This window comes from Electrophorus electricus, chromosome 6, assembly GCF_041902795.1.
Source record: "Electrophorus electricus isolate QZ-2024a chromosome 6, ASM4190279v1, whole genome shotgun sequence".
Lineage (NCBI taxonomy): Eukaryota > Metazoa > Chordata > Actinopteri > Gymnotiformes > Gymnotidae > Electrophorus > Electrophorus electricus.
In genome coordinates, this window is record NC_137502.1 from 8,796,798 (window position 1) to 8,813,587 (window position 16,790).

General features: G+C 39.2%; 1 protein-coding gene and 1 long non-coding RNA gene across 2 annotated transcripts; both read right to left on the reverse strand.

The window, feature by feature from the left end:
• LOC145658534 (uncharacterized) lies at nucleotides 1–3,732 on the reverse strand. Its single transcript, XR_014124109.1, has 3 exons — nucleotides 3,501–3,732; nucleotides 3,366–3,413; nucleotides 1–1,743 (listed from the first exon to the last, which is right to left on the reverse strand). It is a non-coding gene; the product is annotated as an uncharacterized LOC145658534 (long non-coding RNA).
• Nucleotides 3,733–11,810: 8,078 nt separating this feature from the next.
• gcsha (glycine cleavage system protein H (aminomethyl carrier), a) lies at nucleotides 11,811–15,241 on the reverse strand. The gene is made up of 5 exons (XM_026999609.3): nucleotides 15,063–15,241; nucleotides 14,061–14,140; nucleotides 13,619–13,682; nucleotides 13,130–13,261; nucleotides 11,811–12,572 (listed from the first exon to the last, which is right to left on the reverse strand). Exons 1-5 carry the CDS (start codon nucleotides 15,211–15,213, stop codon nucleotides 12,475–12,477), a joined length of 525 nt encoding a protein of 174 aa, XP_026855410.2. The 5' UTR covers nucleotides 15,214–15,241; the 3' UTR covers nucleotides 11,811–12,474.
• Between the last annotated feature and the right edge of the window lie 1,549 nt (nucleotides 15,242–16,790).

The following is a 16,790-nucleotide window of genomic DNA, read 5'->3' on the forward strand; positions in this document are numbered from 1 at the left end:
TCTATATAGTACTATGACAGAGCTAATAGAAGAATATTTTAATACAATTTTATATTAGCACCCCCATACACATACACATCCTGTCACTTCTTCATTATGCATGATGGATAGCCCAATTTAAAAAGCTGCTGAGAGAGTCTAATTTAGGCATGAGATTTTTAACGAGATTAAACATTTCACATTCACAGCGGGTAATCAATGCAGACGTTTCTATCAGACAGACCTTGCAGCCCCAGTGTTTACATACACGTTTAAATATATCCGTCAGGGAGTAATTACATTAAAGTCATACTGGTATTCAGTCATTTTTTTTTGTTTAGACATTATCCTCTCTTTTGTGCTTATGTATAAAGAATCACCATATGTATGTAGATATTTCATGAAGAAGTATACATTTCAAATCACGATACATTGCTCTTCTCTCTTTTCTATAATTAACAGGTGATAAAGAATAATAGTTCTTTTCCTTATTACTCTCACGGTCGTTTATGTGCGATACACAATCCCAAATGTTCCTCATCTCTCTTCTGCTCGCTGGCCGTCCCCTCCTGTGACTCAGGGCAAGTAGCACAGGCACTCTTTAGTGGGCTGCAGTCTGAGGCATGATTTATTTTAGTTATGTTTGAATGTCCAGTGTAGAATAGCCCATTGTGCTCATCACAAAGAGAAAAGCCAGTCTCAGCAGCTAGGCAGATGGCACATTTTAGAATTAGAGACAATAGTGTTCACCCACAGTTCTATTAAAGAACGCACTGAGCTGCATACTAATCATGCATACATTAAAATAGTGGCCGGTGAAAGCCACACATGAAAGGTTTTACATTCTCCTTAACATAAAATCAGAGATGAGGTAGTTTTCCATATAGACCTATCATATCTAAAGCCTTCTGTTATATGTTTCCTAGGTATGATGAGATCACTTTCTAACTTCAAGTGAGCAGTTTAGAGAGTAGTCATCCAGTATCATGGTACATGTTGATTGAGGAACTTCTTAAGAGTAACATCAGTCCTAAGGTGTGATTACAAACAAAGGCCACAGAAAAAACATACAGGTAGGCACAATTTCTAACTCTGCTACTGTAAGACACATTGATTGTGTTTTCATACAAGCAAACAACTTTAGATTATGCACTTGAGCCAAAAGCCACACATTGAAACAGTTCTCTTATTTCTATTCTATACCAGCTTTGCTCTCTCCTCCCCCTTTTTGCAGGTGCAATTTAATGAGATGCAAATGAGATATGCGTACAACCAATCTCCCGTGCCATGATTAAGCACAAGAGATTAACCATTCTCTCTCTCTCTCTCTCTCTCTCTCTCTCTCTCTCACACACACACACACACTTTCTCACTCTTTTCCTCATTTTGTTAATTCCATTGTATTTTCTGTCACATCATTACAGAACTGGTGCAACAGTGATATCCAACAGAAAGAACAAGACAAGAATTCCCCCAATTTATCATGTTTTTGCAAATGTTTGCTCCTGTCCAGCTTCAGCCTGAAGTCAGCCTGAAGCAATAACACAGGAGATCCTAGCCACCATTTTCTCTCTCTGTCTCCTCCTCCCATATGTGTTGTCTCTTTTCTTTGACTGCACCCTTTTGTGGTCTTTTTTTATCCATTTGCATAATGAAGATGAGGTGAAATTAAGATCCCCAGCGGAGTTGAGATGAGAAGGCTGACGATCCAAACCTCATTAACACGATGAGATTAGCATATCCACGCGTAATCCTGCTCAACTGCTATAAAAAAGAGAAGAAAAAAAAAAGAAAATTCAGCCATGACAAATTAATTCACTAATTTCGCAAGGTCGTTAATGTCTATTTCCAAGCTGTCATAAGGAGGGTATCTCCGATAAACAATGCCTCTGTCGAAATAAATTGTTAGCCTCCGACTGTCGCTACCCACAAACGAAGAATTGAGGAGGTGATGCCAACGCAACATCTGAAGCACAAAGGTCTGTAAATCCCTCCCTTCTGAGAGAGGAAAAACAGAGAATGACGGAGGGACACAGGAGAACAAATGTGCATTATTTATAACCCTCACCCATGTCAAATATCCAGGAAAGATTCTCTCAGAGTTGGCATACTTTCACATTTTTCCCTGAGTATGGGTCAGATGAAATGGGTGTTCAGCCTTTTTGGACTTACAAACTCTTCTTGCTTTTTCCATGGTGAAAAGTTAGGTACGTTGTAAAAAGTGATGAGGTTGCTGGAATTTCAGAGGTGCAAATGTAAGTCCAAATCACTTGGAGGGATTCCGGTTGTCCATCCATTGACAGCCCGAGAAAAAGGCAGTCCTCCATGCCATGCATCCTGTGCTGCCCAACACATCACACACAGCTGCTCACCTGTTCACTGTGTAACACGTTCTGAAGTGTGACACTTTCTCAAGTCTACATGGAGACTTTTCATCACTTAAGGAAAACCCAGTGTTAAAAAAACAAGTGTAAGCATTGCAATCTGATTTCTATGTCATTGCCAAGTACTCTGAGGCCTCTAAGGTTCCTCTCTCCACATTCTCTCACTTCCTCTCCACTCTCGTCCACTTATCCTCTCGCCTGTTTTTCAGTCAAACCATGTTTCTGATCCCAGTTTCTATGGGCGAAACCAAAGACCCAAAGAATGTGTGAGATTCTCTCATGTGCTCTCTTCATCATCTTCTCCATCATCTTCTTCTTCTTCTTTGGTGTATCCCATCATTCAGCCATTCTTGGATCACCAGGAGCAGAATACACAGTGAACAAGGCAAGGGCACCAGTCTTCTGGCAGTGCTGGCATTCGCCGACGTTCCTTCACATAGCCATGCCCGCCCGTTGCTTTTGTTCTCACACGCGTTGCTGCCACATCTCTCCTCTGTGACCATATCTGTCACACTAATTAACCCAACAAACTCTGTTGGTGTTAATTAAGCTGTCGAATCAAGAGTGTTTGTCGCTCTTTTGTTTTGGGTTCCTGTCCCTCGGGCTCTTTGTCTTTGCCAAGTGGCACGCGTCAGGAGCTGTTGCCGCAGAGACACGCTGGCACCGTGCCATTCTTGAAGCCGAGCCAGGAATCCGGCACCAGACGGTGTGGCAGCGATCCTGGCATGCCGCCGAATATTAGCGAGTGTTAATGCGCAGTGCCAACGCAAAGATGCGGCATGTACCCCAAGTGTATCGGTATCCCCGTGGATGCACCCCTGAAGGATGGCAAAGACAGAGGGCAGTGCCTTGCTGGAAGAATCACTCTGTCCCTCTTTCAAAGGAGGACACATGGAGAAAATCTTTGGTGGTACACCGACCACCATGAGGTAGGACAGGATGTACCGAGTTAGAGAGAAAGCGAGAGAGAGAGAGTCGAGGAGAGAATCTTCTCTGTCTTACATTAAATATGTGACATTGTGGAGCTATCTGAAAGAATCTGTTCCATCCCTGAAAAATAAAGAGAAAAAACATATTTGTCAGCAGACTCAGAGTTCTCCTCAATGTGGTGAAAACATGTATTGCATCCACACTTACTCGGGGGAGATCTTCAGTGCCTGGTGTAGTCTGAAACGTTGCCCAACTTTTCCTAACTTCCTCGCAACACACACCCTACAAATCACTTCACTGTGATGGCAGCTGGATGATGACTATTTCTGTCTCCCTTCTGTTCCTCTCACTGATGCCCGCATGCCTAAACACGCTTGCTAGCGCCAGTGCTGAGTGGATGGCACTGTGCCAACCTAAAACGACCACCGAGCTCATTCGCCACTCCGCATCAGGCCCTTCCCCCCAGCCTCCCCTTCAGCTTTCGACAGCACTTTCGTCTCCACTACTCTCCCCTGGACTTTAGATCAGCAGATGAGAACATAATCGTTAAAGATATATAGGGCAGGGTGTGATCCTACAGGAAACACATAAAATTAAGTCACACACATAAAAACACCTGGTCGTGCGCAAGCATGCTTGCACACGTGCGCAAGCATACACAAGCACGTCTCAGGGCTCAACGTTCTTTTTTTCGGTTTGTGTGAACAGATGGTCTTAGCTGTGAACGTGATTCGGTCATTGCTTAAGGCACCCAGACTTTTGTTTCTCCAATCCTGTCAAGTGGGCCCCAACAAGTTGTTTTCTCCTTCTGTCCTTTTTTTCTTTTCTGCTCCCACTTAATTCAAACAAACCAAGCGTGAAGCACTCCGCAACAGGAGGTAACCACAAAGCAAATTAACTGTATTAGCATATCATTTAATAGCATGAATATGCAAAAAAAAGATGTGTAATTTATGAGAATCTGTTCTAAACATTTCAGATCCCTCCTAACAACTTTTTTTCTCGTCTTCTCTCCTTTTTTCTCTTTCTGTTTCTCCCCTTATCTCGTGTCTGTGTGGAAGGCTGATTCAACGATAATGATCAGGAATCAGGTCTATAAATAAGAGGACAGTGGTGACCAAGAGAAAAACTTTGATTCCATTACAAGTTGAATGTTAAATTCTAAATTCTATCTATAGCTTTAACAATGCAATTATTCCAAGTAATATTACAAGAACAATGCAGTAACAATATGAGAGCTCTGGGTTGTTTGATACTCAAATACTGCAGAGGAAAGAAACCTCTGCTGGTTCACATCATGTCTGCTCATCCTCGTCTTAAGGATTCATGAAGTGCATGAAACACCAATCAAAGAGATGAAAAGCTATCTGAAAGACTGGTAGACGTTCCTGGGGTGGAAAATATTTTAGTTTCCATTTTAGTCTGTATATGTCTATTTCTGCTCTACTGTCAATGTGAAATGAAGTGATCCAAAATCTGAATGGTAATGATTAGGATGGCCATTCAGTGGGATCCAATGATGCTGTCCTGAACCCTATAACTCTGCTTCCTGTTCAACACTGCTTTGTACAGATTTATACTTTTCTGAGTATTTTCAAACCATAATATCTATATTCAAGTGTATTTGCAAGCAAACCTATGCTCACAAATTATTTTGTTTTATTTATTTATTTATTTATTTATTTATTTATTTTACATGTTTAGCCATTGTATGTGTGTTTCAATATTTAGTTTGTTGATGAAAGGTCCTGGTCTGCTTTGATCTTGGTCACACCCCTCAATTTTGTGCAGTACATTTTTATTTTAGACCAGGTGCATTATAAAAAAAATCAAGGAATGCTGGTTAATAAACTGCACTTACTATGCTAATAAATGCCATTTGTATAAAGTTGCGCTGTAATTCTGTCAGTGCCTAAGGCCTTTTCAACTGCTTTTTTAGTTTTCTCCTACCAAAGTTCTTTATTGATGGAATTTTACTTCTACTTTATTACCATTATATAATCTAAGTAACATTACTTTTACTTCAGTATGGTTATAGGCTGCTCTACACAGCACTGAACAATACTGCAAATAAGCAGAGCCAGTGTCATCATGTTCAGGTGATCGTATTGCGTCTAAACCTAAATTTGCCACACACAGATTGGATGATCATCTTTATTCGCTGCTTCTGTTAGGTTTCTTACATTCACACAAATATGCACATGCACGCACACAAGTGAGTTATAGTAAAGGGGGACTAGCAGAACACAGTGGCATATAAATCACATTTGCCATCAGCCTTTGGTGTGACCATTGACCTGAAGAGTTGTATGGTTTTCAGGAAGGTGTATGTGACCTGGTCGATAGTTACAAGGTCTCTGCTCCACTACACCATATTATTCTTACATCTGTCCATTAGTGGGGCAGAGAGAGTAAATCTCTCTCAAGCACACTCTCTTTCTTTTCCCCTCTTTTCCAGCTCTCATGCAAGAAGGAGAAGGAGAGAAGATAGAGAGAGAGAAAACGCATGGGAAATATTAGGAACAGCATGGAATTACAATTGCCATGCATGTCACGGGGCCTTCAGGTAGTGTTGCCATGGAGATCAACAGAGGGAGGTGTCCTATTATGTGAAGGTATCATATTTGACAGGGATGCTGCCTCTTACAGGATTGTGTATGTGTGTCTATATACACACATACATAAATATATATGTGCACATGTGTATGAGAATTCCCTCTGATCTGTTTTCAAATATCCTTTCTTTGGAAAAGAAAAGCCATCCGAGTGTTTTATCTTCTTGTCCTCTTGTTTCATTCACTGTCTTCAATTCTGTGAAAACATCTTAATTCATTTTTAATGCATATTATTCTCATTTTCTTTGTAGGAATGGTTGATAACACAGCTTTTTACTAAATCTAACCAATAAATAGATATGGATTTTCTGAGTTAATATGACAGACAACAATGCCATCGGTACATTTGCTGCAGCCAAACCGCTCTGCAAATTGTTCCTACAGTGCCACAAAGGTAAAGCTATAAATGTTCACTGGAATGATGGGGATCAGCTATATATAACTGACAAGGAGATTCATGGATTATCTGAATTAAGTGAATTATTACAACATGAGTGGACATTCTGGGGGATTGCAGAGGGATCCATGCAGATGGTGATCTGGGCTGGTGACAATGAATGTGTATGAGTGTGTGTGTGTGTGTGTGTGTGTATGAGAGAGAGAGAGAGAGAGAGAGAGAGAGAGAGAGAGAGAGAAAGAAAGAAAGAAAGAGAGAGAGAGAGCACCCTGACTTGACTGCTTGAACTGGGTTAAGATGACAGTAGGAAACCAGACCATGCTATTAAATTGTCATTGTATATGAATATAAATGTTTATGTATATATGTTAAAATTTTGAACTTAAAATTCACAATATCTTAAATCCGAGTTTTAGTTTTTTCACACACTATTCACCAAAGGTCTTACATAAAAAATCACACTGAATTAATAGTCATACAGAAAAAAAAATCAAAAGATCAAAAAGCTGTTGCAGAAAATGTAGGCATAAACACCAGGGGGCTAATTCTGTGTGTCCCGTGAAATGAAATTCAACACCATTTGGAGAGCATCTTCAAGTGAATATAGAAGAACAAAGAAGCGTGGTCTTTCTTGTTCATCTTCTTGTCCCTATCTGCCACTGTGTTCTTGTTATGAGCTAATTCTCTCTTAAGCAGTATTTACTCTTTTTCACATTTCTGTGAAACATAGCTGTTTCTCAAAACACACACACACACACACACACACACACACACACACACACACACACACACACACACACACACACACACACACACACACCAGCCCCTGAGTAGAAATAGTCATATATATTGTCTGGCATTTTTTCTCTCTTCTGTACCTTCCTAGTCTGCAGTATTGCCAAGAGGAGAATACAATGATCGGCCCCTGCCAGTAAATCATGCGCGTGGTTCAGCATTCATGGGCAGATGATGACCCCCAGGGGTCATATGCTGAATTGCAGACATTATTAATTCATCTGCTGTATTCGTCACAATCATTCAACTGCTATTCTTTAAGCACAGCCGAGAGCTCTTTTACTGTACCATGTTTCGTATCAAGATACAAATATTGTTCTTTCTCACTGATTATCATACAGATAACTATTACATGAAAAACACAACCTCTCATACTTGATAAATTAGGCTAGTGCACATAATGGTTATAAGAATTTATTAAGAATTTACAAAAAATCACAAACTGTGTATAAAACTTTTGTTACATTATTTATAATGGGTGTTTTGCTTATAAATGCAATATAAAAGTCATCGCCAGTGCGTTTTCTGTCTGTCATGTTTATACCCTGTCTCATCTGCAGCTGTCTCCCTCTCTCTCCGTTTCCCCTTCCTTCGTCCTCCTGAAAGGCTGCAGTAATGTGATTTCTGTAATGTCATTTGTCTGTGGTGTCTGGTGTGTGCGGGTGCGTGTGTGCATGTGGACAGTGGGGAGGATCTTGCTCCAGTCTAGATGATTTATGATCTGCGTTCTGCCGTTTCTCTAAAACACGTTTCTCTTCATTTATTTTTAATCTGCAAAGTGATTAGTTCTTCCTGTCACCTGCTACACCATGTCTGAGCTTCGCGTTAATGAGACAAGAAAGAGAATTCATAGAGAAAGCAGGGGAAAGATGCAGGCTTTTAGGTGAGGGAAAACCAAAATGATCAGGAGATAAAATGAAGGCAAATTCCATGCTATTTTCTGTGATTCCCACTCTTAAATGACAGTTTCACTATATATGTAGTAAAAACAGGAGACACACGGTTGTCCTCTGGGACAGGGCGCTCCACAGCCCTAGCTCTCGGTCTCTCTTTATGTCTTTAAATGAACAATCAGCAAAAATGGAGGTCAAGCCACTGCACCCAATCCAAATCAGTCCGTTTATTTCCATGGCAACACCTTCCTCTATGCACTTGGTTTCTTTGTTTTCTTCTCTGCTCCCCCTGTGATCTTGCTACTGTTGTCCTTTAGCAGTGTGTTTCTCCACTTCACTGTCCTTCGCTTAAAGTCCTACTACGTGTCTACAAAATCCCTTTAATTGAATTTCTGTTGGACATAGAGTGGGGGTGTGGGTTGTGCAGCCATACAGCTGTCTACCTGGTCTGGTTTTTCAAGCACTGGGGCCCTCGTCCATGTTCAGCTTTGCATCAACAAATAAGGCTGTACAAATTTACGTTCTCATTTTCTCTGCTATACTACTAGATCATAGGCCATGCTATAGCACTATAACTGGATACCTGTCATTTAGGGCTCAATTTTATGCATCAGAATAGTCTGCAAAACAAAGATCAGTTGATATTCTGGTGAATTTGATTCACTGTCAATTAGCTATACTTTATTTATATATATATATATATATATCGTTGCATATCATGGGACAATACTTACTGTTTTAGTTTTTATTGAAATTGACAGTCTCTCTCTCTCACTCTCTCTTGCTCTCTCTAATTACTGCACATTCACCTCACTAGGGAGCAAGCTTTAAATAAAGACCTGATCAGATTTTATGAGGTCAGTAGGACAACACACACACACACACACACAGAAAGAAAGAGAGACAGAAGGGTGTTTCTCCTCTGTATTGATCTGCTGTCAGTAAGGCTTGTTCTGCTGTCTAAACATTATTGATTACTCCTCCCTCAAGTATAGGCTCTCTGTTCAATTTTCATTTTCCAGCTATTTGTTCCTCTTTAAAGGGACCTGATTCTGCTTGTAAGTCAATACACATAAAAGAAAAAGACTGTTTGACAGAAAACTGTAACACTGTTACATTTCCTTGCTCCCTTTGTGCTTTTTATCGAACTTATCTAATTTATCCCCCAAAGGTTCAGTCGTAGGATCAGCTCCTTCTTCTCATTATTATTATTATTATTATTATTATTATTATTATTATTAGGTAGTAGTAGAAGTAGTAGCATTAGTTGAGACGTGGTAGTGCTAATAGTATTGCCATTGCCTTGATGTTACCACCACCTACTGGCAAGAATTTAAATGGCTATATTTTGCTATCACTATTCACCTATTTTGGAAAATTCATAAGACTCAACTAGTAGCGTAAGGTACAATAGAAAAGTAGAGTTATATGGCTAACATGTATTAAACATTCACTTGACAATAAACTGAACCATAGGCTAGTGGTAGACTCAAACATAGATAAAATAGCCTCAAATTATTCACACCTAAAACATTTACTGAGTAGACTATTCAGAATTTATTTGGTTTTGTTTGTCTGATTGATTAAAGTTTATATATATATATATAGATAAGAAAGTACTATGTGCTCTTTTCTGACCGCACTGTTGGTTCTCTGATTACAGGAATATGGTATGTAACCTAGTCCTTCAACATGCAAACACAGGAATCCAAGAATGGAGTGATGTTATATCGGAACTTTCTAATCTGTGCTACAACATGTAGAACACGTATCTCTTGCGCAATTTGACCTAGGGACTCAACGTCTCTTTCACCGCCTTGTAAATTGCTGTTAGTCGAGCAGTTGCAGTGCGGTATAATCATGAATGACCTGGGGGAGTTTATCCAAAACGTTTGTAACACCAACTACTTCTTTATCTCGTGCTTAAGAACATTCCTTAAGAAAATTCCTAAGTTTTCCAAAACATTGCGTAACTAACTGCTGAGTTATTGCTGTACACATTTAAATGAATTAAATTACTTTCCCAAGTGTAATAGTAGCAGTTTGCGCTTCCGGTTTGCCGTGCTTCTGGACTGATGCTGGAAAGGATAATTGTGTGCGTCAAGGCTTGATATGCGATAGAAAGAAATTGCACGCGTTTTTTGTTTTTATATTGTTAATTTAAATAATTATTAGTTTTATAATGTTTCCTTAACAATACATAATAATAATAATAATAATAATAAAAAACCAATATAACTAGAAAATGTATGTAACTGAGTAGTCCGAGTTTCAACTGGCGGTGAGTTTCCAGCGCAGGTGGAGAGGCCGGGTCACAGCAATACTAAAACCTGGTCTAAGAACTGGCCTTCTCAAACTTACGTCGTTCTCAGTAGTGGTTCCTAAATCGAAAAGCTCCCTGGGAAATGCACCCCTGTACAGTGAGCGCTGCTTTCTCTAAAAATGTGTAAAATGTAATAGGCTTACACGTCTCTGAAACGTGATTGTCTCTTCCAAAAGGATCTAAAGTCGGTCAAATGCTTAGGGCACTATTGCTTGGGGAACGTGCTTAGGGAATCTGCTATCTGCTTTTCTGTTTCTGACAAACACACGTTCTCACGCATTCGGATACTTAATAAAGTCCCTTTCCTCGTTCAGCTGTAAGATACAAGTCAGTTTACAACCATATTTCTAAATGAGTTATTTCAGGTAGCTTTCGTCTACGTCCACTACGAGACCTTCTTTACATTTGAACACCACGTAGTCCTATTTTGTTCACAGGATAAGGCCCGAGAAGTGTTATGGTGTATTCAAATTAAATACAAATACCGAGATTATCCGGTTCTACATGAAGATGAATTAAAAGCGGACAGGTTTGTTTGTTTTTTTAAATCCATGACACTAAGGCTCTATACATTAACATGTGTTTTTGGTAAGCAACTTCAGATGACCGCATGAAAAGGCAGGTGTAAACACACAAGATGCACTGCGATCGGAACACTCAAAACACATCACGTAATGCCAGTGTGAACGGAATGTGTTCTGTATCCGCATACCATTACAAAAGTGGAAATGCGTCTGCTCTTACTGAAAAAGCAAAAGCCAAACAAAGCCTTCTCCTGTGCTGAAGCAGGGGATTTGCTGCCTGATCCTTTCTGCTTTCACAGCGTATAATGCACTTGCAATAGCCCGTAAAGAACCATATTTACCAGTATGCTTCATGAAGTAAAACGGAGACGATTCGTAGGTTTGGTGTGCTTTAACGCGGGCAAGCAAGATCGGATCTTGTGGTCACACCGGGGTTAGTGAAGTGTAAACTGAATCGCGCATATGTAAATACAGATACAATGCGGATACGAAACGCATATCAACGCAAGCCATTTTAGACAAAACCTCTTAAAAACAGAAACTGCGTAAGAGTTAAAAGCATGCTAGAACTCGAGATGAACATATCTATAGAAAACTGCTACCACCCATTATTTATTGCATGCCTAAAACCACTCAGCACTGCACAGCACACTGTGAGTGAAAGAAATCCACTGGTCCCCTGATTTGTGCAGTTATGATCTCCTTTAGCACAACCCACCTATGCTCAGCTATCTAAAACTAGGTGCCTCAGTCAACAATTGCACGATTTCTCACTTCCATTAAATGTGCTTGACTTTATAGTACTGGTTAGCGGTAATGACTTCTAAGCGCCTGTGGAATGCTAAAAGAGCAAACTCAAAACAAACTGCCCTGAAAGAAAAAAAACAAAAAACAAACAAAAAAAAGGCCTCAGATCATTCACCATGGTTAGTAACATTACTATTAAAAAAAAAAAAAAAAAAAAAAAAAGTTGAGAAAATGAGTCATCCTTTAATGAAAGTTAATGTCCAGCTACTCTAAATATGAGTATGGATCAGATCAACATCTGTCATCAACACAGAAATGAACAAAGTACCTCTCCCTTACAGGATGTGCTCTCCAACCTAAGTAATACTGGAAGAGTGGTCATGAAAATAAATCATGTCAAATTCTCAATCATATACCTCCCTTCAATTCACCAAATTTCACTGTACTGTAACTGCCAAGCATGGCTGCAAAGTGGTACAGTGCAAGCCTGTAGTGAATGATTACTTCTAGTCTGGATAAAACAGTTGGTTATCGTGTGCGTCTTAGAGTCTGGAATATGACTAATATAAAAAAAAACACAACAACAACAAAAGAGGGGAAAAAAAGAAGGAAAGGAGAAAAAAAGTACACCATATGCAGTGTGCAATTCACAAATGTGGACTAGAGCAGTTTTTTCCTCCAGTGGTGCCCTCCATGATCTGTTTAGTGTTTGGAGGCTAATGTACTTGTTCTGTTCTAGGTCTAGCTACACTATAGCAGCTACAAGCAGAGAAATCAGTAGTGAAGAAACAGCTGGTCCACAGTTGACCACATTGTCTTTGTCCCGCTCGACCACAGGGACATTCACGCGCATATAAAACTCAAACGCTAGTGGTTCCGGTCAGTTACTAGTCCTCTATAGATCTGACGTATTTCTCATAAGCAGCTTCATCCATTAGAGCATCCAGTTCCTCCGGTACTGATACTGTCATTTTAATCAGCCAGCCTGCACAGTACAAGAATAACATTTGTTAGTTTTATAACAATACCAACACATTCTAGCAGTGCTAATTGTAATCACTGCATCAAAATATTTTCCTCACAAAGAAATGTTAACTCGATTCAAATAAATAACAGTGACAATCCACTCGAATACATAAATATTACATAGTTAAAAGACTGGTCACTGTGGATCAGGCATTTCAAACCAACCCCACTAGGGTTGTGCAGGTAAGAATGTCACCGTCTATCGTTGATGGCTGACAGTGTTGAACCAGCATTGTGCTGCCCCCTCCTCCTCCCACCAACACTAAAGGTTACCTAATCTTTATTTTAAATAGAACACACTCACACCAGGTTTTAGTGACTAACAAAATAAATAGACTTGTTGTTGCAAAAGCTCAATTAATTAATATGAATTAATTAATTTTAATACCAATATAACATTTATAGAACCTTTGTAAGACTATTCATCCATGCCTTCCCAAACCTAAACTCTACACACCCCCTTTCAAATATGTGAAGTTATCCAGAAAACACAGGAACACTGTACACTGATCTTACCATCTTTGTAGCAAGACTTATTCACCAGTCCTGGATTCTCAGAAAGGGCATGGTTAACCTCTGTCACCTCCCCGGTTAAAGGTGAGTACAGCTCACTTGCTGCCTTCACACTCTCCAGAGCACCAAACTCGTCTATATCCATCCATCCATCCATCCATCCATCCATCCATACATGCACAGATTATTGCACATGCCTATAGCTTAACAATAATACTTGTGCGAATCCAAGATAGAAAGCTAGAAAGTGTTTGCTCAACTACATTATCCATGCACTGTATAGTGTGACATGTCAAAAACAAGTTGATTTATATAATAGTTGTAATACAAGGATGAATGACTTCATGGTATCTTGCGTCACCCTATTATTAAAGAATTAACAGCAAAGCAGGTACGGACAGCTCATTACATAGAGTACCATAAGACTGGCTTTGGAAAAGCCTGTAGAGCAATAGATCCAACAATCACAAAAAACATCCACTCAAATCGTACCCGACTGGGAGAGCTTTGCACCCACATCAGGGAGACCACAGTAGACAACGTCGCCCAGTGCTTCCTGAAAGTCAGGATACAGCAGAAGATGCTCACTAAAGGCTGCTAAACATACAACATCTGTGGCAAAGGCTTCAATTCTAAAGTAGGCTATGCAAACTCCATACACAACCTACAACCATACACAACCATCTGAAACATTCTTATGTTTCAGAGTGTTTAAAAGCAGTATTGGTGGGGAATGACAGTTGCTCTGTTGTATGTGTATTTTATAATTTATTTTAATATTTACTGTATTGTGCAAACATCTTAGGCCACTCAAGAAATTAATGCTATAAAGTTATTTATCTGGGCAAAACATTTATTTGCACATAACTTTAATGCAACATAAATAAACAAGAAAACAATAACATATCAACACAAAAACAATGACTCCACCCACCTGAGCAAAATTACTGATACCCACAGTACCAAGGCCATCTTCCACTCGTACCCACTCATGTTTGTCTGTGTACTTCAGTGCTGCAGAGTGAAACACACATGTTGCAGCTGAAGAGGGAGGACCAGGACAGTGCATCAAGAAATACATTTGCATAACATACTTACAGTGCAAGTACTAAGATTGCAGTTCATGAATACTGAATTTCTGCTACACTGTGAAGTATGAGAGATGATTCCCTGACTCGTGCAAGGAATCTGAACTCATTGATAAAAGATGAAGATAACACAATGTTCACCCATGTCATAATTAGTCCTCCATTAGATATGACACTAGTTTTTAAAAAATAATAAATAAAAAAATAAATAACAGTAAGTAATGATAAAAGCAAAAATAAAACGCGCACTCAAACTCCTTTCAGCATGGCCACCAAATAAAAGCTATAACGCTAGCTAATAGATTACGCATTGGGCAGAAAACCATTTCATGTAACCTTTCGATAGTTGGTCATCACTGGGCAAGTATTCTTAGGTGATTGTGGACTTAACTGTTTGTTTTCGCGCTATGACTTGCACCTGTTTGATGCATCACTAAAAAGGCTGCAAGAAACAACTTCACTTTCGCCTGCTTTCTTTACAAAATGTCATATACATTGTGAAATGGCCTGGCCCTACGTTGCAATATAGGCAGTTGGCTAGCGTTAGCTAGCTAGTACAGCCTGCTCCTCCTGATGTTCCTGTCTTGTGAAACAGGAAGCGAAGCAGGCAGCTAGGTTAGGTTGCTACCAGCAACGAACAAGATTTAAAGTTCAGTTCGCCACATTAGTACTCATCAGATAACTAACGTGAAATTATACATCTGCCAATCATCTGCTCCTTAGTACTAGCTAGTTAGCTAGCGTTGGTTAGCTAACGTTCTAGCCCAAAAAAAAAAAGTTCATAAAAAGTTTCGTGCATTCTAAGCAATCATGTACATACTTGAAGACACAGCCAAGGTTTCTCATACCTGTACAAAAGCGAGGAGTCATGGACAGGTCCCTTTTAAAACATGATCTCCCCAACATTCGGGCAGGAGATAACATATTTGTACACGAAAGCCGGGTCAGTGTATACGTTAAGTTGGCAGAAGCACAACGCAACAAAACACGCGCCGCCATTTTCTTCTATTACGTCTAAAGCAATGGACTACTCGCGGCGCGCCTCCGCCAAGTCACTCTTGATGGATTTCTGCGGCGAGCGCTCCAGGATTGCAACTTCAAAGTCCCATAGGGCACGAATATGGAAAGCAGTTTTAACATATAGGTTTCTTCTGAATCTACAAATGAGTAAGAATGATAATTTAAGAATTATAATTTAACTATTTAAAATGAAAATTAAGGATATCTGGTTTTTTTAAATATCTAAATATGGGTCATAAACGTTTTCTAGCAAACACACCAATGAAAAGTAACGATCCGTATTTATACTATTAATTAACAAGCAAGGAAATGTGCGCCAAGTGTTGAGTAATCTAAATCATGCATAGGCCTATTAAACTGACGTAAGTAAGGCTATACAAATGTTCATTCTACCAGACGACTAACCATACTTGATTAAATAGTAACATTTTCTTTTTGAATTTCTCACTTGGAATGGAATCGTAACTATCAGTAATGAGCAACACCTGTAAGACTACAAACACATGATACACCAATTAAATGCAATGACAATCAATGACAACTCATTCACTACAATGATAACATAAAGAGTGTTTTGTACTGGAAAGAAAACTACATATCTGTGCAGAATTTAATCATGGACTAGGCTTGAGAGGTACCTAATCAGGGTGGCACTTTTTTGTTTCAATTTTCAATTCTCAAATTAAATCTATCAGAGAAAAATATGATTGAAAGACCATTGAAAGACTTTTTTCCCCCATAAATGGATCTACTTTCTCAGACAGACATGGCAATAAAGTCATTTTATCTTAATTGCTGTGATTTCCTACAGGTTTCCTGAACAGGACAGGTGATGTGTTAAGATCTCATTAAAAAATCTCATGAAAGGAGGTTTGCTTTCATCTGCTCCTCTATAGATAATCTCTCCATTATCATAAAATCCTCAGGAGAATTTTCACTAGATAACACAGATAATAAGACCATTTATTGACTTAGAGATTGAACAGTATTTCAGTCTTGGAATGAGTGACCGAAAGAAAAGTAATCACATACAATGGAATGAATGTTATGATTTAAACATTGACTGGTTTTACCTCCAGGTACTTCAGCTACATCCTCTTTCTCTGGAAACCTTGTGTACTTCATTGGAATTTTGACTACATCTACATCTTTTACTATGTATACTGCAATTACTCTCTGAAAATACTAGAATACTGTAGAAATACAGGGATCAATGCTGATAGCTAGAAATACAACATACATAAGATCTATTTTAGACAATGATAAGTGCAATAAACAATAAGTACTAGAGTTAGTTAACATCAGTGTAATAAACAATACCCTACAATAAGTATTAGTTTCAGTTAGTCAACATAGGAGCAGGGTTAGTGGTCATTTAAATATTCCATGAATAGATGGGTCTCCAGTCTGCAAGGGACTCTGCTGCCCGGACAGCAAGCAGAAGTTAATTTCACCATCTAGGAGCCAGGCTCCATGCATCCATATACACATACATATTTATGCAGTATATATAGCCTCAGAATTTTAATTGGATTTTACAGATAATGTGCCATGGG